We start from the raw sequence: 23,846 nt of genomic DNA, 5'->3' as shown, positions 1-23,846 counted from the left end.
TGTAAATTGTTTGTCACTTTGACAATGTTATTGACATATCAATTTCGGCTGCGACAGTCTGTTGAAAGCTCTCAACGATGACATGGGTGACATGACTTCATGACATAACGCTTACACTACCAAATATTAGAAATATCCAGTAAACTAGATTAGGCCGGTGTTTCCAAATTAATGGCCGCCACTGTACGTTTTAATAGAAAATTAAACTCAGAAATAAAAATATTATAATTTCATAGGTTTTTAACGCATGCTACGACTATGTATTCCGCTCAGTGTTTACAATGTCAGTAGGTATCTAAATTCCAAGAACACTGTTAACGGAATAAACAAGAAACAGGTTTAAACTGCTTAATTATATGAATCGCAATCAGTATAGTAGCATGAAGTTTATGTTTAACATCCGAATGAAAAGAAGTGGCAGTGAGCTACAGATCTAAATTTAAAATGGCTTTTGCCATATTTCTATTTATTTTATTTGAAGTCGTTTATTGTCAGCAAACTGTTGGTATGTACAATAACCACTCTTTGATTTTAAATACTACTGACAGTCGGAACCATTGCTTCGTAAAAATATACATACATGGTGTTATAGAAATGCGTGGACGGAATTTAACCACGAGCTACTGGCTTCATGTAGAAATCGGAAAAAATATTAAAACATTCTATGTCAAAAAATAAAATGACATTTATTTTTGCGCTACATTTTTTTTTAATTGCTTTTAGTCTTCTACGTTGTCCCACAACCTGGTAGGTAAAATTTCGGCACATTTTAAAAATGCACTCTGTTTATTAAATTTTATAAAACGTAGGTACGCCAATGCAGTTTCCTTGTTTTAAAGCATATTTCCGAGAGGCTACTTCGCATTGACGTACAGTTTATAAAATATGATATTTTTAAAATGTGCCGAAATTTTACCTACGAGGTTGTGGGACAATGTAGAAGACTAAAAACAATTAAAAAATGGTGGCCCAAAAAATAAATGTCATTTTATTTTTTGACAGAATTTTTTAAATATTTTTTCCGAGTTCTACGTAAAGCCAGTAAGTAGCTCGTGGTCAAAATTTATCCACGCATTTCAGTAACACCTTTTATCAAGATCACTGGGCATTTGTTTTATACAGGCTGATTCATAATGTGCGGTAAACATTTGAACCTGTGATTCCACCTATTATAACGGGTAACTAGATATTTAAATTTTCACTTAGAGTTAGCTTTGGATCGTTCTTTGTTTTTTGTGCTACTTTAGACACACACACCGTGTTATATGTGTGTTATGTGTCAATTGTACTCACTGACATTTGTCCTTCTTGTCTGTGTGTAAAGAAACACAAAAAACACTGAACGATTCATGGCCAACCATAAGTGAAAATTTATAGTCACCCTTTATTATAATTAGGTATTATACATACAGGCTGATTCACGTAGCCCGTTCATTAGAAATTTTTTGATTTCCCAAAATCATACTAATATGAAAATTGGTAGTTGACTATAACCGACTACTCCAAGTTCAAATGAAATATTTTCAAAATGGCGGCACTTCCGGAAATACCGGAAATCGATGCCATCTTTCTTTTTTTAAATAGAAAGGCCCCATTTTGACTTCACATGAGAGTCCTTTCAAACATTCAGGAAAGATTTGGTGTCATTAAAATCATGAAAACATCACCGGTTTTTGAAATAATTGGAATTTTATATTAAAGTGCAAAATTTATCTATGATTTATTATTAAACTGGACGGTCACTTCCACAAAAGAGGTTGACATGGGTAATTTATGGTACCCTTTAGGAATTACTAGAAAAGTTCTCAACAGATGTTTACCAACAATGAGGTATTTATTTATGACACTGTAGTTGTGAATCTTGGTCATTTTTCGCTGTTAATGTTAAAATTAGAATAAGTCAAAAACTAATCATTTTGTTTTGATGCGAATTTCATAAATGTGTTCTTTGAATTAATTGTGAGTTATGATTATGAGCATGGTCGAAAAAAAATTTTTTTTTGCTCAAAATCAATTTGTTTACATTTATAGGTCTGAGTGAAGTCAGAAGGAAAAATTGATTTGAAGCCTTATATCAAGGGAATGTAACCCAAAGGCTTCGTAATTTTTACTAGATTTTTAATAGGGTTTATGGCGCGGGCGGTAAAACTTGAATTTCGTCAGTCGTTGTCATTCAACTGACATTAGCTGTACAACAGGTTTTATATATTTCTAACTATAATACACATTGGAATTTTTGACATGGATGTCAAGTGGCATTTTGATTTATATCGTGCGTGGCAGAATTTCTGTCACAAAATTTTTGAATGTCAGTCATAAAATGACAATAAAGCTTAGGCTACACAAATTTTTTCGAATTGACAGGAAATATCTGACGAAATTCCGTGGCCGTAACTGTACCTTACTTCTCAAAATTCATCGAATAGTTGTAGTGAGATGTTTACATCATGAAAACATAATTGCTACAATGTTTAAATGGTTAAGGTTTTCGTTGTTAAACAAAATTTAATTTTTAGGCGATCCTTGTACTCTAAAACCGTCAGACTCTTCAGGTATATGTAAATTGTTAATAGACTGCCAACAAATTCGTGACCAGGTGTTGCAACAGCAAACTCTACCACAAACATGTGGATTCCACGGAACCCAGGCAATTGTATGTTGTCCGAGAAATTCACAAAATACAAGAAAACCTGGTGAAATAAGTAAAAAAAGTAAGAAATGCAGTAAATTTAAATTCATAAATGAAGATAACTACTACTTTTTATTTATACACAGAATGTAGAGAATACTCATCAATTGCACGTGATGATTCACTAAATAATCAAAATGAATGTGAACACAAAAGGATTAAACGAATTGTCGGGGGAACATTAGCCAGCAGAAAAGAATTTCCACATATGGTGAAAAAAGACCTTAAATATTAACAAAAACAATTTTTATGTTATATTTTAGGTAACAATAGGATTTGAAGAAAAACCTGATCAGATAAGTTGGTTATGTGGAGGAACTTTGATAAGCCCACAATACGTTCTAACAGTTGCACGATGCTTGGGAAGCCAAACTTCGTAAGATACCCGTAATAGTACCGAGTGACTATAAATGATTGAAAGAAAATAGTGGATTGGCAACACTGATGCAGTTGGTAGTGCAAGTCTTCTCGTGCATCATCTGTCAGTCATTTCTATTTAGGTTAGGTTAGGTCACGAAGTACCGAGTGACTATAAATGATTGAAGGAAAATAGTGGATTGGCAACACTGATGCAGTTGGTAGTGCAAGTCTTCTCGTGCATCATCTGTCAATTATTTCTATTTAGGTAAGGTTAAGTCACGAAGTACATTGTCGATTTAGATTTTTTTGACGTTTGTTTTAATTTAAAAAATTGCGTGTGTCATGTCAACGATGTTGCTAACTAAAGATTTCAAATGTGTTACCAACATAACAAAATAATGTTCAATCATTTATAGTCACTCGGTACATTGTCGATTTAGACTTTTTTGACGTTTGTTTGAATTTTAAAAATTACGTGTGTCATGCCAACGATGTTGCCAACTAAAGATTTCAAATGTGTTACCAACATAACAAAATAATTTTCAATCATTTATAGTCACTTGGTATATTATTATTTAACGAGTTCGTGTGTAAATTGGGCTCTTTATGGCATGAGTGGGCCAGTAAAACGCGAGTCAAACGAGCGTTTTAAAGGCTCAAGAGTGCCATAAAGAGCTCAATTTACACACGAACTACATACGACGTTTTTTTGTTCGACGAACTCCTTAAAGGCTCCAAATCGCTTAAAATCTTTTTTCTAACACTAATATCTTATACTGTTTCTATGGTGCCTTTGAGCTCACCCCTTATGTTTCCCATAAAATACGCTTTTCTCTACAAGACACGCCGTCAATAGCGCGTGTTTTATAGTTTAAAAATCTCGGTCTATTAAATCCTGGCTCCCTGCCGTCGCTCTGATTTACACTACGACCTCGATTTTTTAATCGTCTATGTAGAGGATCTATCATAACTGGCGGACCAAAATAATACGGTGAAATCATCATCTTCTGGGAATAATAGGAAAAATATTTTAAAAAAATCCATCCTTATTGGATTTTAAAATAAGAACGTTTTTAATTGACCAATCGCGTGTAGATATAAAATTACCTTAAAAAATTATATTAATAATAATAATAATAATAATTTTTATTCAGAAAATACCCATAAATACACAGGTTTAACTTCGTCCATAAAAATACTAATTTTTGTTAACTACATACTTATAAAGTTAAATGTTTACTAATGCTAAAAAATTCATTGTAATTATATAATGGGTTGTTTATTAGAAAATTTTTAACAATCGCTAAAAATATTTTGGTTGGCTGCTCTCTTACTGTTCTTTCGATGGCGTTATAAAATTTAGGTGATAGATACTCAAAGTGCTTTATGGATTTTGTAAGTCTGTGACATGGTAAGTATAAGTTTGTTTTGTGACGGGTATCATGCTGATGAACATCCTGTGCCCAGACGACCTTTTTTGCACTACATATTCTAGACACCTATACACGTACAATGAAGACAGAGAGAGTATCTTCCAGTGACGGCTCGTTAGGGGCGGCAGAGTCGGCCGGGCCGTACCATACAAAATTACGAATTTTATTTTCATACTTTCTGATAAAAAAATGTTTACGTTATTTTTCTTCAAACACAAATAACAACTTAAATTACAATTTACATTTCTGTCTCGTACCTAATTACATTGTACTGTGTACCGTATGTGCTGTAAATACACATATTATGTAGTATAAATACCTAAACGCATCCAGGATAGTTTTGAAAAAAAAATGTGTGTGTAAATAAAAATCCACTTGATAAACGCATAATTCTACTAAACATAAATTATGATGTCTGTTCGCCTTCATCGTTTTTTTTTAATTGCCTCAGTAAAGACCAATTTAAATTAGATATTGAAGTTAAAGTTATTTTTTCACCATTACAAAAATTAAATGCATACGAATATTTACAAAACTACGACAATAATTGACAAAGCCGTTCCTAAGCTCGTGCGGCAAGTGTTTATTAAATAGGTAATAAATACATTCGGCCAAGGAAGGGGAAGGGTCGGCCAGTGACGTATTTGCCGAGTGCACACTGACTAATCTTTGCACTGCGATTTTGAAACGATGAATACATTCAGAAGTACGTCCAGCTGTCTCGTCTCACCAATTTTAAGTTATGTTGCTGTAACTTGTAACGGATAGCTTAGCTCGTTTCACACAACCCCGGCAAAAGTTAATTTGGCCGAGAGCTGTTGCAGCGCTGTGGCGCTGCTAAACTGAGTTTGCTAAGGTAACGACAACGGTTGCGCCAATATTTCCATCTCACTTAATTTGGAGTCTATGCAAGTTAATCGACACGATACAAACATCCCGTGACACGATACAAACATCCCGTAAAACAATGAGTTGTCGCTACCTTATTTATTTTATCAGCGAGAACCTTAGAGTTTGCGTTTGCGTAGTTTAATTCCTTAATTTCAAATTCACGTCTGCTCCTAACCGTTTAACGTATCGTCTTTTGTTTCTGTTTTGTGTGTTTAATCTGTTATTAATTATTATAGTATTATTTAAATTGTGAGTGTAAGTGGTAAGTAGGTAAACACACCGACAATGGCAAATGTAAAAGATGTAGTGAGTACCAATGCCGATTTGATTAACTATTTATTGGTAAATAAATTTCATACATTGTCTTATGATGACAAAATATTTGTGAAGAAATTGCCAGTTCCACAACCCTCAATGGTTGATTTAATACAATCGAAAAGTGGTCATAATCGCGCGTTTTCTAAAACTCTGTACCAGAAACATATTTGGTTAACGGGCAGCCAAGTGCACTTGCACTTGTTAGTTTTACTATGTAACATTTTTTTAATTATGAACCTACATTTCTCACGCGGATGCCTATCAAAAAGTTAAATTGACTAATTAGAGCTTTACCGATCTACCCATGTTCGGCCGACCCATATTCGCGAAACACGAGCCGTCACTGGTATCTTCAGTTGTATGAACAGCGGTTTGAAGGAATCCCTTTTCTTTGCCCTGGCTAGTAACCGGATGACTTTCTTTTGGAGTCGAAAAAGTCGTTGACACCCACTACTATGTCCCCACAGAATGATACCGTAGTTCATGATTGACTGAAAGTGAGCGTAATACACACACTTTAAAGTTTCATTTGACACGATTTGATTCAAACTTCTGAATAAATATATTTGTCTGGAGAGTTTATTTGCAACTTCACTTATGTGTTCATTCCATGTTAATTTTGAATCTATGACGGCGCCCAGAAACTTTTCATGATTAGTCGCATCGTTGCATGTGAAAGATTTCAACGTGAAATGTAGTTGTGCAGTTTTTTCTTCATTTAATGTCATTTTATTCATTAAGAACCAGTGTTTTGCTTCACTGTAACTTTACTGAGATTGAGTCTCTACAGCGGCAGGATTGGAATTTACAGATACCAAGGTGGTATCATCTGCATAAAGATATGGAGTTGCTGTTGTTATGTTTGATTCAAAGTCGTTTGCATAGATGATGAATAGTAGAGGGCCCGGTATTGACCCCTGTGGAACTCCGATATTAAGCATAACACTGCCAGAGGTCTGGGAGTTATAGAATACTTCTTGTGAGCGGTCATGTAGGTAATTACTGATGAGCTGTAAAGCTTGACGTCTTACACCATAATGTTGAAGTTTCTCTAAAAGTATTTCATGATTTATGCAATCGAATGCTTTGGACAAATCTAGAAATGTAGCCGATAAAATGCTTCCATCTTCATATGTTTGTATTATCCTGTTGACTACTTCCAGTAGAGCTGTTATGGTGGATCTACTTTTTCTGTATCCATATTGTCTTTCCGAGAAGAAACCCTGTTTATCGAAATAATCTGTTAATCTAATTTTAATTGCTAATTCGAAGATTTTTGACAATGCAGGTACAATTGCTATTGGCCTGTAGTTCTGCACTTCTTCCTTATTTCCTTTTTTGAAAATTGGCACGATTTTACTTTTCTTCAGTTGCTCAGGAAAATACCCTTCCTCAAAACACGAATTGATTATAATGTGTAATGGATAAGAGATGAAATCGATACTGATCTTCAGAACCTTACTAGATATATCATAGATGTCTTTGGTATTAGAGTTTGCCAGTTGCAGTATTAAACTATGCACTTCTTGTGGAGTGGTTGGTCTTAGGAAAAAAGAATTTTTATTTGATGTGATAAATTTCTTTAGATATGTCATTGGAGAGTTGTCATTTTCATCCGAGAATCTTTCAGATATGTGCTTAACTGACTCGCCAAAAAATTGTTGAAAACTATCTGCTGTCAAATGCGGCACAGTTTCATGGTAGTTTACTGCATTTAAGCTTTTAACTATTTTCCATATCGTTGAAGATTTGTTGTTGGACTTTTCTATTAAATTACTGTAGTAGTTTTTCTTTGCCTGGTTGATGCTTGCTTTATATGCAATCCTGAGTTTGTTATACAGATTTTTAGTTTGTGGCGAACCTGTACATTTTCTAACGACATCTAACGCTTCAAGTACGCGTTTTCTTTCAAGTTCTTTACCAAACCACAACTGATTTTCAGTATTATTATTAATTTTTTGCCGCTTTTTAGGGAAACATTGGTAGAAAATTTTTAGAAAATTTTAGAAAAACCACTCAAATTTTTCTTTGGCTGTATACAGACTATTCACAAACTCCCAGTCCACCCTATCGAGGTTTTCGCAGAAATTTTAATGTTATTGGTTGTCATTTGTCTTATCCAAGTTACACTATCCACTTTGATTTTTGCAATGTATTGCATGTCGAGAAAAATCGCATAGTGATCGGAAAGATGAGGATCTAAGACATCTACGTCCACTTTGTTATAAATGCTGGTGATTATGTTGTCTATGCATGATGAAGATGTCGAACATACTCGCGTATTGTCCTTGACATTGAGATGTAAAGCATAACTATTAAGTAAGTCTATGAAGGAATTCTTCTTTGGGTTGTCTTTGTTGATGTCAATATTGAAATCGCCCGTAATGATAACATTTTTATTTTTATTTTTAGCCAATAGTTCGCACACCGCGGTGAAAACAATTATCCACGATGGAATTTCAATAGCACATAGTTCACAGTCTACTTCTTTTGATAATTTGTTAATGTCTTGTCTTGTAACTATCGAAACTATTAGTAACTATCGAAACAAATTTGATTGTTGCAAAGACAAATAATTGAATATTATGTTATAATAAATAATTTCTGACAATTACAAAAGTCATTAAAAACGCTTAATGTTTACTTCTTCAGAATATTTTGATATGCTTGTCTTATATGGACAGTGTAATGAGAGTGCTGCTCAGGAGTACGTAGTTCGTTTTCCCAATAGGGAACATCCAAGCAGAAGTACTACACTGACCTCCAAAATTAACGCATCAGTTGTATTTTTACGGTTTTTTTGAAAAGTTTTACTTTAAAGCAAAAAATTGTTATACACACTGAAAATAGAGGAAAAACATAGATCATTCTACAAGAGTAAATAAAATTTCCAGCCACTGTGTACAAAAATGAGCAAAAATATCGATTTTGCTCAATTTTTAAATTTACTCGAAAATAATTACTAATTATAATAATTATTAAAATAATTAATTAAATTAAGTACTGACATCAATCTTCATTTACTTTTAATATGGGTGATGTTAGGAACAACTTCGCATTTAAAAAGTCCGTACAAGTGGTTTTGTTAACCCAGAATTAAGAGAGTCGGAGGACTATAGCATATCACTTTGGTATGAACCAATCTACCGTATCTAAGGTTCTAAGAAGACATCGGGAGACTGGACGGCACACAAGGAGGCGGAAACAAGGCCGAAAACGGATCACAACACCTCACCAGGACCAATACTTATGGTTAATAAGCATTAGGGAAGGGTTTCTCACTGCTCTCCGACTTCAAGATCGCATGTTAGACAATATGCACTCCGCCTGGGTGAAAATACTGTCAGAAAATGACTAAAGGAGGATCAGATACATCCGAGAAGACCAGCCACTGGATCCAAGTTAACTGCAGCTCTTCGGAGGGCCCGTTTAAACTTTGCATTAGAACAAGATTGGCGCAGAGTTTTGGCCTTCGATGAATCCAGGTTCTGTGTATACAAATCTGACGGACAGGTAATAGTGTATAGACGACCTGGTGAGTGATATGCGCAGTGTAATTTCGTTACTAAAGAGAGTTTTGGGCGAGGGTCAATAATGGTATGGATAGGAATATCTTTAGACGTAGCTACAGAGCAGGTGGTTTTAGTTAGACGCAATTTAAATGCACATCGATATAGCACGAACATCTTGGAACCTGTTGTTGTGCCTTATGCCCCATTCGTAGGGCAAGACTTTATTTATATGCACGATAATAGACAGCCACATATTGCAAGGGTTATTTCCGACTAATTTAGGACTATTGAAATATCAGTTATGAAGTTGCCAGCACGTAACCCTGATCTCAACTCAGTCGAACACTTATGGGATAATATGGAAAAACTGGTACAGGCAATGTAAGGACGTCCAAATGACTTCAGTCAGCTAACAAGAGCACTTCTGGATATTTGGCAAAATATAGGCTAAAATCATAACAGAAATCTCATTTTTAACATGCCACTACGTTATTGAGCTACAATTAACGCTAGAGGGGACAAGACAAGATTTCAGGAAAACAATCTTTAAATTTCGATGGTTTTTTTGATTTCTCATTTTTACTCGTGATGTTACCTTTTCGAATTTTTGTATTTTTTTTACATTTATGTGCTCTTTTTTTGTAAGAAAATGTCCTGAAAATATTTCCCATGGTTCAGCTGTTATTGTTGTTGACATATTTTTTAAAATATTTCAAAACTTGCTTTTTTAATTAAAAAAATCAAAGTGATGCGTTAATTTTGGAGTTCAGTGTATAACCTGAAAAATACTATACAGTGCATTTTTTTTAACTGTTGCCATAGGGAATTGCATGGTAAAACTTATACCCCCTGTTAACTTTTGTTCTGATGATAATATTCAAACCATTTTTGGAACAAAGTTTGAAGATTTTTTAAACTATCGGACAGATAACAATTCAATATCCTAAACTGTCGAAAAAGTTGTGAAAAAATATTTTCTAGTGCGCCGGAATGATAGTACGTCGAGCGGCCGCCAGAATAGCGTTCCTGTCGGCTCAACCAGCACCTGACCATCTCCACTTTTGACTTTTGTCACTTTCATTTAAAAAATAGCGAGATCTCCTCGAGGCTATGATTAAATTAGCTTTTGGATGGCAGAACATCTAAACATTTATTTGTTAAAAAAAAAAAACAGAATGTAAAAACGTTAACGCACAAGTAACTCAACAAATTAACAGAAATTCTCAAAGGAATTGTTCAAAGTGTTTTCCTTCGACTGCTGGACAATGTCCGAAGCGATCTTGAAAATTTCTTCGCGTGTTTTCTAAATGTCGCACTGTAATGTAATGTAATACAAGCTTCAGTTATTCTTGCCCTTAATTTCTCCACAGTTTCTGGTTGACCTCTTATGTGTTTTTTTACTGTTGCCATAGGGAATTACATAATTGCATGGAAAAAATAATATCCTCTGTTAACTTATGATCCACTGCAGGTTTGATGCTAATTTTTATTTTTGTAATCGATCATTAATAAGACTACGTAAGTGCTTATTCACAATGGACATAAGACATAAGAAATACATAAGAGATACCTAAGAATAATTTGTAAATTTGGGCAATTGGAAAATAATTTATGTTGTCATATCACTCGAATATGATTCTTCATGCCTTTTTGTACACAACAATAATGTTCACTGAGGTCACTTCTCATAAGTTACGTAAAAATTAATAGTAAAGGGTGTTTTTTTAAATTTGGCGTCGAAGTAGGCGTTGGAGAGTCGATTGCGATCGCACCACTCGTGTAAAAGCGTAAGATTTAAACAGCTGATCCGTGATCCGTAACCTGTATAGTGCGTTCACAAACGACAGTTCAACGCCTACTTCGACGCCAAATTTAAAAAAACACCCGTTATATCCACTGCATGTATCATGAATTTCTTATGCCTTATGTCAAGCTTATGTCCACTGTGAATAAGCACTAATGCATATTGTTTGAACAACGATAAGCAATTTTATTTTACTAATTTTAGTCTTCAAAATTGAAATTAATGAACGTAAATAATTTGACAAAAACGTAGTAGACGATATGGGAACAAAAATTAGATTTTATATTTTATTTTGTTATTTATTTTAATCATAGCCTCGAGGAGATCTCGCTATTTATTTTTTAAATGAAAGTGACAAAAGTCAAAAGTGGAGATGGTCAGGTGCTGGCTGGTTGAGCCGACAGGGACGCTATTCTGGCGGCCGCTCGACGTACTATCATTCCGGCGCGCTAGAAAATATTTTTTCACAACTTTTTCGACAGTTTAGGATATTGAATTGTATTCTGTCCGATAGTTTAAAAAATCTTCAAACCTTGTTCCAAAAATGGTTTGAATATTTTCATCAGAACAAAAGTTAACAGGGGGTATAAGTTTTACCATGCAATTCCCTATGGCAACAGTTAAAAAAAATGCACTGTATAGTCCAATCAATAGGGAGTTTTACCTTGCGAAAGGTACTTTTCTGTACCTTTTGTTTATACTTGGCAGGTATCTTTTATCAGGCTTATTATTAATATTGTTGAGTTTGCGACCTTGGGGGGTTGCCGCTCGCCCCGCCATATTGGAGAATAGGGGTGCAAAATCACATTTTTGCAATTATTTCATTATCCGTGAGAGATACCTCTATCTAAGTTCTTATAGAAAATGTAGAGCATGTTATTCTCTACATTTTTTGTTCTTTATGTTTTTTTGTCAGATCAATAGTTTCGTAGTTACAGCGTGTAGAAATCGAGAATTTGTTTTATTTTTGTACTTTTTCTTCTTTTCCACACCACCACAGAGGTAGAGCAATAGGGTGCGTTTTTTTTTTGACGTGGTGTCTCCAGTGGGCATAGTCCACGATGCAGTAGAAGTTTACTGTTTTACTCTTTTTGATGTCTTTGTAACGTAGACGGACCCGAATGATCTGGATCGAACGGTATAGATGAGCTGAATTCATCAGAGTTTATGAATTCGGGAATTTTTCTTGAGAAGTTTCCTCTTGCTCCTCAGGGTCATCATCATCATCATCAAGATCATCTGGCTTTTGCCAAAATAGAAATTCATTGATTTCAGGTATATGTTCGTCTTGATCTTCAGATTCTGGAACGTCTGTGATTATTTCGTTATCCGTGCGAGATACGTATATCTAACTAATTACAAAAAATGTAGAACATACGATTATCTACACTTTTTGTTCTTTACGTTTTTTTGTCAGATCAATAGTTTCGTAGTTACAGCCTGTAGAAATCGAGCATTTATTGTTTGTCCGTCTACGGGCATATCGGACTCCAACGTGTATACTAATGAAACAGGTAAACGCCAAATGATCCTGATGACGATGATGATGACCTCGAGGAACAAGAGGAAAATTCTCAAGAGGAATTCCCGAATTCATAAACTCTAATGAATTCAGCTCATCTATACCGATCGATCCAAATCATTTGAATCCGTCTACGTTACAAAGAGATCAAAAAGAGTAAAACAGTAAACTTCTACTGCATCATGGACTATGCCCACTGGGGACACCACGTCAAAAAAAAAAACGCACCCTATTGCTCTACCTCTGTGGTGGTGTGGAAAAGAAGAAAAAGTACAAAAATAAAAGAAATTCTCGATTTCTACACGCTGTAACTACGAAACTATTGATCTGACAAAAAAACATAATGAATAATCGCAAAAATGTGATTTTGCACCCCTATTCTCCAATATGGCAGGGCGAGCGGCAACCCCCCAAGGTCGCAAACTCGGCAATATTAATAATATGCCTAATAGAAAATAGCTGCCAAGTATAAACTTTTCTGTACCTTTTGCAAGGTGGAGCCATTTTTATGTCTCTATTGACTGGACTAATAACCTAAAAACGTCCGTCATTGCACAAACAATGCGGATACCCAACAATGCATATGCATCATTTGAAATGTATCCATAATTACAAATAAAGCAGGAAAACTAATTTATAGGTAACTTAACATCAACAACAAGATTGGTCAGTTTAAATTGTTTCTTTCCTAATCACTATTTGAGATAGATTTTTTTGAACATTTTTCCTATTATTCCCAGAAGATTATTATTTTGGTCCGCCAGTTCTGATAGACCCTGTATAAAACACTTCTCAAATTCTGACAGTGTTGAACAAACAAATCAATAAAATCAAAACCAACAAAAATTGTACCTTTTGTTATACCTCACTTATTTCTACTTCTGTAACATTTCTAAAATAATTTATCATATTTTTAGCGGTTTGGCAAAATACGTAAAAATGGGTATTACGAAATTAAATGACACAGAGCACAAACAGCAATACGAAATAATAGAACGCATTAAATACCCGGAATACCAACCCTCTTCTGCTTATCATGATATAGGACTTTTGAAATTAGAAAAACCAGTTACTATCAATTCATTTGTACGACCGGCTTGCCTTTACACAGAAGCAGAAATCTCGCCTGATAAATTAGTCGCCACAGGATGGGGACGTACTGACTATGCAGGCGCAGCCAGCGAGGATTTACTTAAAGTTACATTAAACGTTGTCGAACATGACGTTTGTAAACAGCATTACCAGATATCAAGAAAACTTCCAAACGGTATCACGAAGGACACTCAAATTTGTGCCGGTTCAAATGATCAAAAAGATACTTGTCAGGTACAACTTTATTTTACTTTTAAATGAATGAGGTTAATAATGTAAAGCCTGTTTTACATTTTTTGACAGTATATTAACAGTGATGCCCAAAATTTCGTGTCTAGAACTGTACATATTGGGTGATTCAAAATGATTGTGGATAAGTATGGCAACTATGTACGAAAATTTATGTGGCAACTGCGTGGGTGGGGTAGAGGTGAAATTTGTATGACATTTCATAAGCGTGCATTTGATTTTTTTAATACCATTGCACATTGACTTGACACTTTTCAAAATTGCGCGACTAAGAACTGTCAAAGAAATGTCAACTTTACCCTCAGAGTTGTCACATAAATTTTCGTACATAGTTGTCATACTTATCCACAATCATTTTGAATCACCCAATATAACATTGTTTTAGGGAGATTCCGGTGGGCCTTTGCAAACTTACCACGTCGGTGATGATATCACATGTATGTATGATATTGTTGGAATAACATCATTCGGAAAATCCTGTGCTACCAACATTCCCGCAATATACACAAGAATTTCATATTACGTTTCGTGGATAGAAGATGTTGTCTGGCGATCCTTCGTACTGTAACGTTGCTGACTTTGAAGATGCTTGGATTTTTACAAAAAAAAAATATATATATAGGTGTCCCAAAAAAAAAAGACGAGTCCATAGCTGCCTTATTAATCGGAGGATTTTAATTATCTATACACCAAATTAAATGGTTGTTAATAGGCTACAAAACGGCTTAATAAATTCGCGTATAGCTCCAAGGGCTTCAAGACTAAACTGTCAAAATATTTTTTTTCAAATGGGATTACATACTTTTTTTTAGTAATTCTGATAAAGATTTCAATTTTGAAAACAACAATGTATCACAAGTATAACTTCACATAAAAAAAATAACACTAACTTTTGAAACAAATGACGATCACCAAGCGAAAAGCTATCAAAATGCAATGCGTTACAATGTAATAACCAAATTAAGGTAGCTGGGAAAACAAATGACAATTAATAACATGTGGGATTGCGCAGATATGCCGCCAATGTTTAGCGCAAAATGGAACATAGACGATAGTAGCGGTTTTTTTTTTACATTTTTTTGTGAATTTTTGGTATTTAAGTGTATACTGGTGATACATTGTTGTTTTCAGAATAAAATCAGAATTACTAAAAAAAAATATGTAATCCCATTTGAAAAAAAAATATTTGACAGTTTACCCTTGAAGCCCTTGGGGCTATACTTGAATTTATTAGGCCATTTTGTAGCCTATTAATAACCATTTAATTTGGTGTACAGATAATTAAAATCTTCCGATAAATAACGGAGTTATGGACTCGTCTTCTTTTTTGGGGACACCTGTATATACGAAACAAAAAATTGTGAGAAAAGAAAAACCTGTTGATTTTACATTGTGTTGTTTATTTATTTTTATTTCATTTAAGTTCTACAAGAGGTCGCACCGTTGGAAAAGTTTTTTTTGAATTGGAACCATTGAATACATTTCATTCAAATTTTATTTAACAAGTAATTCTGGTTTGGTAATGTTTGGTTCCAACAAAACTTATGTACAGAGTGAGCTAGAAGGTTGTGCAGATATTTTAACCTGAGGTAGTAAGTACTATTCCCGTTGCTGAAATTATAAGTGGTAAAATCGAATTTTTTTCTAAACACCAAAGATTTCTCATAGCAACGGAGAGCTCGAGCTTAATATGAATGTCAGTTAAAACTGTTCTATCAAAATATAATTTGTAATTGTCATTTTCCAAACAACTTTCTGGTTTATAACTATAATATGGTTGTGTATCCTTTAATAAATTGAATTTAACAGCTAAATTAATGTGTATAATTTTAGTGAATATATCATGACGTTTCTTATATTCGCTATGAGCCAAATCCGTACAAAAAGAAATGATGTGTTCAATTGTTTCCCCTTCAGTTCCGCAAATCCTACATTTATTTATGATTGATCGATTGGAAACCGCATATGTGTTTTTTTTTTTTAATTTCTTGTATTTATAACACGATCTAGTATTGCAAATATCGGGCGTTCAAATAAAATCCTGGGCTGAGTAGGCGTTGGAAAAACTAAACCGTTTAGAACAGTGTAAAGTTTGAATTCCCGCCGTTTGACACGAATGACATTTGTTAATGTTTAATCGGGACATAATTGAACATGTTTGTTTTCAGCAAAGGGTGCCCTTAGATATTTGGTTCGAGAATAGGAATCGTTACGTTATTCTATTTTTGATGTAAAACATTGCAAAGAAAGAAAAAAAGGAAAAAATGTTTTGCTCTAAATTTTAGGTTAGCTGTCAACATGCTCCAATTAATCTACGGTTTAAAAAAGCACAACAATTGACGGTTTCCAACGCCTTCCCAGCCCAGGATTTCATTTGAACGCCCGATATAATGTATTCCATTCCAACTTTAAAAAAACGATGCTTGGCCATGACAATCTGACTGATTCCATCCTGTATGTATGTATGTATATTTGGTACAGGTTTTCAAAGTAATCCGATTTTTATACATTTCCACTAACTTATACATTTCCACTAACTTAATATAATATATAATAACTAAAAACTAATCTAAGTAAATAACTAAAACAGTGATTCAAAATCAATAACCAATTAACAAATTAGCAATTATCCCTCCCCACATATTGTCCTTCTTCTCCACTCAACATTCTTCATCCATTCGATCCCTCTTCCATCCTCATTCAACATTTCTTCTCTATTTTCATCTCTCTCTCTCAATTCTACGCATTCATTCAACAAATGTTCTATCGTCTCCTTTTTTTCTCCACACATCCTGCATACTCTAATCCTATCCTCATTCCAATATTTATTCTCTCTCTCCTCATTTCCACACCTAAATCTTGCTATTATCACTCTCTCTTCCTAGGTACTTTGGTAGTTCTTCCGTTATTATTTTTTCATACTTTCCATTGTACCTAGATTCCCTAATTCTCGTTCTTCTTTCCTGCACTTGCACATCTCTGTCTCTCTGCACCAATTCATCTGTCATTGCTCTGCCTCCCTCTCGCATTCTTTCTATCTCCGCTCCTGCATACCCATTTCTTTCAAAATATGCCTCCCTCTCTTTCCATACCCCTTTTCCTATTTCTTTCCTTTTTTCTTTCAGACACTCTTGCAAAATTCTACACTCTCCTCTCTCTATCAACCTCTCCTCAAATCTTATTGCTCTCTTTCCTGCTTCTATTCTTATTCCGTCCCTTTTTGTTTCCTCCATCACTATATAGCCCGGTGTCTCTCTATCTACCCCTAGCACCCATTTCAAATATTTTCCTTGCACCCCTTCCAACTCTTCTTGCTCTCTCCATCCCCCTATTTCCGCTCCATACATCATCACGCTTTTCACCAGACTATCAAACATCATTATTCTCCTTCTAAAGTCATGTCCAAATTTTCTCTCTCCTATCCCCCATACCGCTCCTATTATCTTATTCGCTTTTTTCACTAACTCTCTCACATGTGCTGCTGCTGTGTTTCTTTCATTCATCACATAACCTAAATACTTAAATTCTTTCACTTCTTCAATTTTATCCTTTTCCCATCTCCACTCATTTATTTTTCTCCTACCACCCCCCTTTCTAAACACCATCATCTTGGATTTCTCTACATTCACCGTCAACTTTTTCCTCCTCATATATTTCTCCATGTTTCCCAACATTTCTTTCATACCTTTCTCCTCTCTCGCTAGCACCACCAAATCATCCGCGTATGCCAAAGACCACACTTTTTCTTTGCCCACCACGACCCCCCCTGCCTGCCCCTTCCTGAACATCTCCTCTATATCTCCTATAAACGCTGCAAACAGGCTGGGGCTTAGTGGACAACCTTGTCTTACTCCCTTATACGTCTTGAAACATTCACTCACTCTTCCATCCACTCTCACTCTACTTATCGTCTCTTCATATATCTCTTCTATTTTTGTTACCAGATGCTCATTTATCCCTTTCTTTCTCAAGTATTCCCACAGTAAGTCTCTTTCCACATTATCAAAAGCCGCCTTCAGGTCTACAAAAAATGCATATATCTTGCTACCCCTCTTTTTTATCTCATTTCCTATTATGTGATTCAAGATATATACGTTGTCCATAGTCCCTCTACCTTTCCTAAATCCCGCCTGCCCGTCTGGTAACGCACCCCGCTCATTCATTTCCTTCATCAGTCTTTCTTCCACAATCATCGCGTATACCTTATATGCCGTATTAAGGAGCGTGATCCCCCTGTAATTGCTGGCTGTATCCTTTTCTCCTTTCTTATATATGGGGCATATTATCCCCTCCTTCCACTCCTGAGGGAAGCTCTCTCCCTTCCACACTCCATTCATTATCTCTAACAACCTATCAACTTCCCTTTCAGTTCCATATATCCACGATTCGTTCTGTATACCGTCCCTCCCCGGTGCCTTTTTCCTTTTCAGTTTTCTTAGTTGTTGCTCTAATTCTTCTCTTGTTATCTCTTCTATTTCTCCCACTCTGTGTTGTTTCTTTTCCTTTTCTTGTCTGTTTTCCTCACCCCCCAACAACTCACTGAAGTACTTTCTCCATTCCTCCATAGTAATTCTATCACTCACTATTTCTCCTTTTTTCTTTCTTTCCCTATTTATGTATCTCCACACCTCTTCTTCCGTCTTTATACCTTTCATCATCATTTCTTCTTCCATCCGTTTCTTTTCCTTCTTCTCTTTGCATACTAATTTGTACCTCTTGCGTGCTCTCTTGTACTCTTCCTTCGTTGCTTTTTCTTTTTTCCAATTTCTTAGTTTCTTTCTTGCTGCTTGCTTCCCTTCCCTGCATTCTTTATCCCACCACTCGTTTTTCCACAGCCCCATCTTCTCTCTTATCTCTATCTCTTTTTTTTCTGTTGCATTTTTTACGTTCTCGCTCAGCTCCCTCACTTTTTCGTTTATTTCTCCTTCTTCGTATTTTGCCTCCCTAAGTCTTGCTCTATACTTTTCTTTTCCTTCTTCCGTCCAAATATTCTTCACAATTTTTCTTTTAACATCCTTCATACTTCTCTCTTTCTCTCTTCCTTTTATCCTCACTTCCAATGACATATGATCCGACTCCACTCTTTCTCCCACCTTAAATTCTTCTATTTTATCCCATGCTTCTTCATTCACCATAACATAATCAATAACTGTCTCCCCTCTCGATCCAATATACGTGTACTCCCCTTTCTCGTCTCCTATGCAGTTTCCATTAAGTACGTCCCATCCTCTTTCTTCTACTAAGCTAACCAGTTCTCCCCCTTCTGCGTTTTCTATTCCATCTTTTGTTGGTCTTCTTTCTATTGTTGCTTGTTGTTCTTCCATCCGCCTTCCTTTTCCCCCAATTCTTGCATTAAAATCCCCCCCAATCACTAGAGTTCCTTCTTCCTGCTCTTTTACTCGCTCTTCTATTATTCTCTTCGTTTCTTTCATACTTCTGCTGTATATTGTTACAATTCTCCATTTTCTCTGTTTTCTTTTTACCGTTCTTTCCATAAACCCTCTTTCTTCTTTTACTCCAGATCCGTTTTCTTCTTCCAGTCCCTTTTTCACACCCATTATTATCCCACCTTTCGCTCTCCCTTTCTTGCTTTCCCTCTCTGCATATTGACACTTCCACTCAAACTCTCTCGGCATTCTCTTTTCCAATCTTTCCCAGCCCTTTTCTTCCACCCACGTTTCTACCAATCCCACTACGTCAAATTCTCCCAAATACTTCCAAAACTCATTCTCTTTATTTTTTATTCCCGCTACATTCCAGAATACTGTGATGAACCAAGTGGGTAATTCAAAATTCCCACCAATCGGCCATCTCATTTTTTTTTTTTACCAACATACGCAATGAAAATAACACCCGCGAAATTCAAAAATGGCCAAGAGCGCGTGATCGTACCTCGTTAATTTCCCTACGTTGTGTTTTTTTTTAATACAAATTAAACATTACCAGATTCGTTCCAACAGGGTTTGTGAACCACACAGAAGAGTGCAAATAAAACAACACAATAATTAAAACCAGCTATTTATTCAAAATTATGATTTTCGTTAACGCCGGGATTCATGAATAATAAAACGTCTCGGGAGAGGGCACCCAAGTCTCCTCAAATGTGAGAAGACTACTCATTTAGAACTCTAGGAAAATGGTGAGCTCTGGCCATTCTCCCAGACCCCCGAATGAGGCTCCGCTAAAACCTCTCCTGAAAATACGAACAAGTCCGAAGTGACAACGTGGACGGGACAGTTAGTGAGAATTGAGCAAAACTGATTTCATAAACAACACAATTCAAATTCAGAAAAAACAGGAGGGTCATGTACATTACAAACAAAACAGTTACTTCGGACCGTTCGAGCGAGAGCGGGCACTAGGCGAGAACTTCAGCATGTTCTTTTTTTTCTTTTCCAAGTTAATTTACAAAATACGGCAGATACGCTATAGAAGGAGTGAGTGGCTTTGGGTGGTCCGGAGGTCTGTGGTACCTATCCTTACGACTTTATCATTTCCCGCCTACCCGTGATTTAGTGCTAAGGGGAAAAATCCTAACTGCTTTACGTTAAGTCAACAAATTGAGGTACTCTAAGTTCATCGGTTGAATTGAATATGACTATTTCAGAGCAAAAACAAACGACGCTTGTCAAGTACCACAAACTTCGAGAACAGATTACCATTCCGGAAGTTCTGTGCCAAGGAACTCGGATTCAACTTACACCATGAGCGACGTTGCGGACCAGCATTCAGCAAGCCCCGCCAAGCGTTATGGTTTTCGGGTCTCTCTTGGGGCACAACATGTTAAACGAGGGGCCGCGGGGTCGTGTTCAACGATTGGATGTTAGGAGCAACTAAACCCCTCAAACAGAGAGAGACCCTCGCGATAAGGAAGAATTGACATTTACAGCAACTGGAAAATGTAAACGAAACCGCGACAAAACTTTGTTGACGGAGTAATCTAAGAACACTTTCAGTTTGGGATGGAAAAGTGGTAACAACCAATAACACATACATAACAATAAAACAAAAAAACACAGTCCAGTCGACCCTAGCCTATTAGAGCCGGATCATCGACAAGGGGCCCCCCCTTGGATAATATGGAGGGCGCCCCGGGACTAAACGATGAAAATACCTAAATGTAGAAGATCCCTGGATAAGGAAAAAGCCCGCGCAGATACCTGAAATATAAACCCAATTGGTTGCTACCGGGATGGAAAGTGGAAACTCTCAAATTTTGATTAAAAATGTTAAGCAATAAATAAATACTTGTTACACCAAAAGCGTCACTCGGAATAATTAGAAAGGGGATCAAAGTGAGGGAGTGCGCTGATAAAAAGTGAAAGCCACAGACCCACGCTAAAACTTGGAGTCATTTTCTTTTAGGAAAATTAGTGAATTGTAAAAACCTGCTTTGACAACAAAGGGAAAACTTGATCCGTCAATTTTATAAATTTAGCAAAACTAGAACCAGGTTGCCTTACGCTCCTTCGCAAGCTTATAATGTTAAAAACATAATACATGGGGATGGTCGAGATAAATGTGGATTTTGTAAAACATGGTGGAAACCCACGTGCGACCCATTTGTGTCTTATTATTGTTAAACTACATTTCGCGCGAAGCAGAATTAATTTTAGTACCCCAAACACATACCTAGTTCAAAACAGAAGTTGGACAGCAACATTTAGCACAGTTCAATAAAAAAACAACTAAAATCGCACAATTAGCACACAGAAAAAATACACGGTACTTCTGTACTACTCTGCGGTCAAGAAAAAAGTGCCCTCCAAAAAAAAACATGGCCGTTCATCCCCTGTCGACTTTCACCCACGCCCCCAAGCGGTCGCCGACGGTACCAAACGCCGGTAATTCTATAGCTTTCATTGGCGGTTAGTTTTGAATTCAAAAGCGGTTATCTCAATACTATTCTTATTTGCTCGTTTTCTCCTTTATTCCTCTCCATGTTCGTTTTCCCTTTTCTGCTCTGTCGTCTTTTTCTTACGCTCTTATTCAAAAATTTGCTGTATGTAACTTCCCGTTTTCTTCATCCCACCTAAAACCTTTTCCCTCTATCCATATCTTTTTATAACCCACTTTCACCCGCAGTCCTTTTTCTCGCTCTTCTTTGGCTAGCGTTCTTAATTTCTTCTGTGTGTCTCTCTCCTTCTTTGTCAGATCATCTTCTATGTACACTCTCTTTCCTTTTTTTTCTCTTAGTTTCCTCTTATTTTCCATAACTTTCCGTTTTTCCCCCAGCTCTCAAGTTCTGCCACAATCATTTTTCCTCCATTTATTTTATACATCTCTTTCACCCTTACTTCAACCTCTAATTCTGCCTTCATCCATTTTTCCAGTTTCTTCTCGTTCTCACATTCCTCTTCATCCAGTCCCGTTACGACAATATTCTTTTTTCTCACTCTTTTTTCCTGCTCTTCCATTTTCTCCTCCAATTTTGTCATTTTTTCTTTTAATTCCATCTTTTCTCTTTCCCATTTTTCTTCCTTTTCACGCATCATACTTTTCAGTTGTTCCAATTCCCGGCTCATCTTCCGATTCTCTTCCTTTATCTCCCCTACATCCTCCATAATTTTTTCCAACATCTTTTTCATTTCCTCATCCATTGCCTTTTTAACAGGTGATCTTTCCACTTTTTTACTTTTCCGAAATGGGTTAATCCTCTCTTCTGATTCTCGTCCTTCTTCTCTTTTCCTTTTGTGATCTTCGTCTCTCTCGCTTTCACTATCACTTTTTTTCATTCTACCTCGTTTTTACTTGCCGCTTATCTTCGCGCGCGCCGTAAAACAGGTCCGCTCGCTTCGACTGCTCGAATCGGACTCTTGATTCCATCCTGTATATCTGAAGAAAAGTTGCAAACATTATTTTTTGTAAAATCATTTAAATCCACCTTAAAGCTTTGAAAAAATAAATGACATGATTCGTTCTCAAAAAAGGTAGAAGTTATAGAAATAGTCTGCCTGTGCTTGATTAAATATAAAAACATAACCTCACAAAATATTATAGGATGTCGAAAATTAATTATTTTTGGAATTCATCCAACTATAACAAGATATGTATGTGAAGTACAAAACAAAACAAAAAGTATACCTACTGTAATGATCTGAATACATTACTTTTTCCGCCAAATATTCGAACCTGCGCAAAACGGTAACAAATGTGGTCGTGATCGTCATCGAAGCGGAGGAGCCCTACGTTGTGTTTTTCTTTTGGCGGAAAAGGATCGGAATGCAAACGATGAGGGTTCCAGTTGGAAGAGTGCCGCAAATAAAACACACATGTGAGGGACCCAAAATACCTTTTATTAAAATGCCCGTAATAACTTCGATTAAAAAAAAATGAAACGAATGCAAAAGGACAAAAATTAAGTTTAGCGGAGTACAAGAAATTAACTAGTTGAGTACATTACAAAGATAAACGACAAGATGAATTCAGCAACATTTAAAACAACAGAAAACGGGTACATGCAGAAAAACAATGACAGGTTAAAGTTTGCAAAACAAGTAAACAAATTATAATGTAGTTATTACAGACAGGGACGGATGAAAAACCCTCTTCAAAAACCGTATCCCAGGTATTACTCATATTTTACAATTCGATTAATGGCCAAAACAATGTTTAATTTGGAGCTACGCGGTCAAGGTACGCCAACGGGAGCTAAGAGCTGGAGGTAACAAACTTTCGGCTGCGAGGGGACTCAGAAAAATAATCCGAATCATCTTGAAAGCAAGCGACATTTAGGTACATAGGTACTCGGGGTATCGCGTGTCGGACTGCTATTTACCGACCAATTCCGAGTGATATAAGCGTTCGGGGTTGTACGATGAGCTTCTCAGAGTTGCGTAGAGCAGAACTTGTTCCACCTTCCCCAACCAACCGTTTACCGACAAACTTCCGAGGTCCCTATAACTGCGACGGGGGCTTCACGTGAACTTCTCAAGTCGCATACAGCAGAACTTGTTCCGCCTCCGTTATACGGTCC

General features: G+C 36.1%; 1 protein-coding gene across 1 annotated transcript; it reads left to right on the top strand.

Moving 5' to 3' along the window:
* Positions 1-345: 345 nt before the first annotated feature.
* LOC138135645 (serine protease snake-like) lies at positions 346-15,684 on the top strand. Its single transcript, XM_069054440.1, has 6 exons — positions 346-505; positions 2,517-2,711; positions 2,776-2,900; positions 2,953-3,065; positions 13,447-13,855; positions 14,256-15,684. The coding sequence occupies exons 1-6, from the start codon at positions 445-447 to the stop codon at positions 14,436-14,438; spliced, it is 1,086 nt and encodes a 361-aa protein (XP_068910541.1). The 5' UTR covers positions 346-444; the 3' UTR covers positions 14,439-15,684.
* The last annotated feature ends 8,162 nt before the right edge of the window (positions 15,685-23,846 follow it).

The sequence above is a fragment of the Tenebrio molitor genome, chromosome 7 (assembly GCF_963966145.1).
Source record: "Tenebrio molitor chromosome 7, icTenMoli1.1, whole genome shotgun sequence".
NCBI classification, from domain to species: domain Eukaryota; kingdom Metazoa; phylum Arthropoda; class Insecta; order Coleoptera; family Tenebrionidae; genus Tenebrio; species Tenebrio molitor.
Note: the sequence above shows the minus strand (reverse complement) of the source record. Positions and strands in the feature narration are given on the sequence as shown.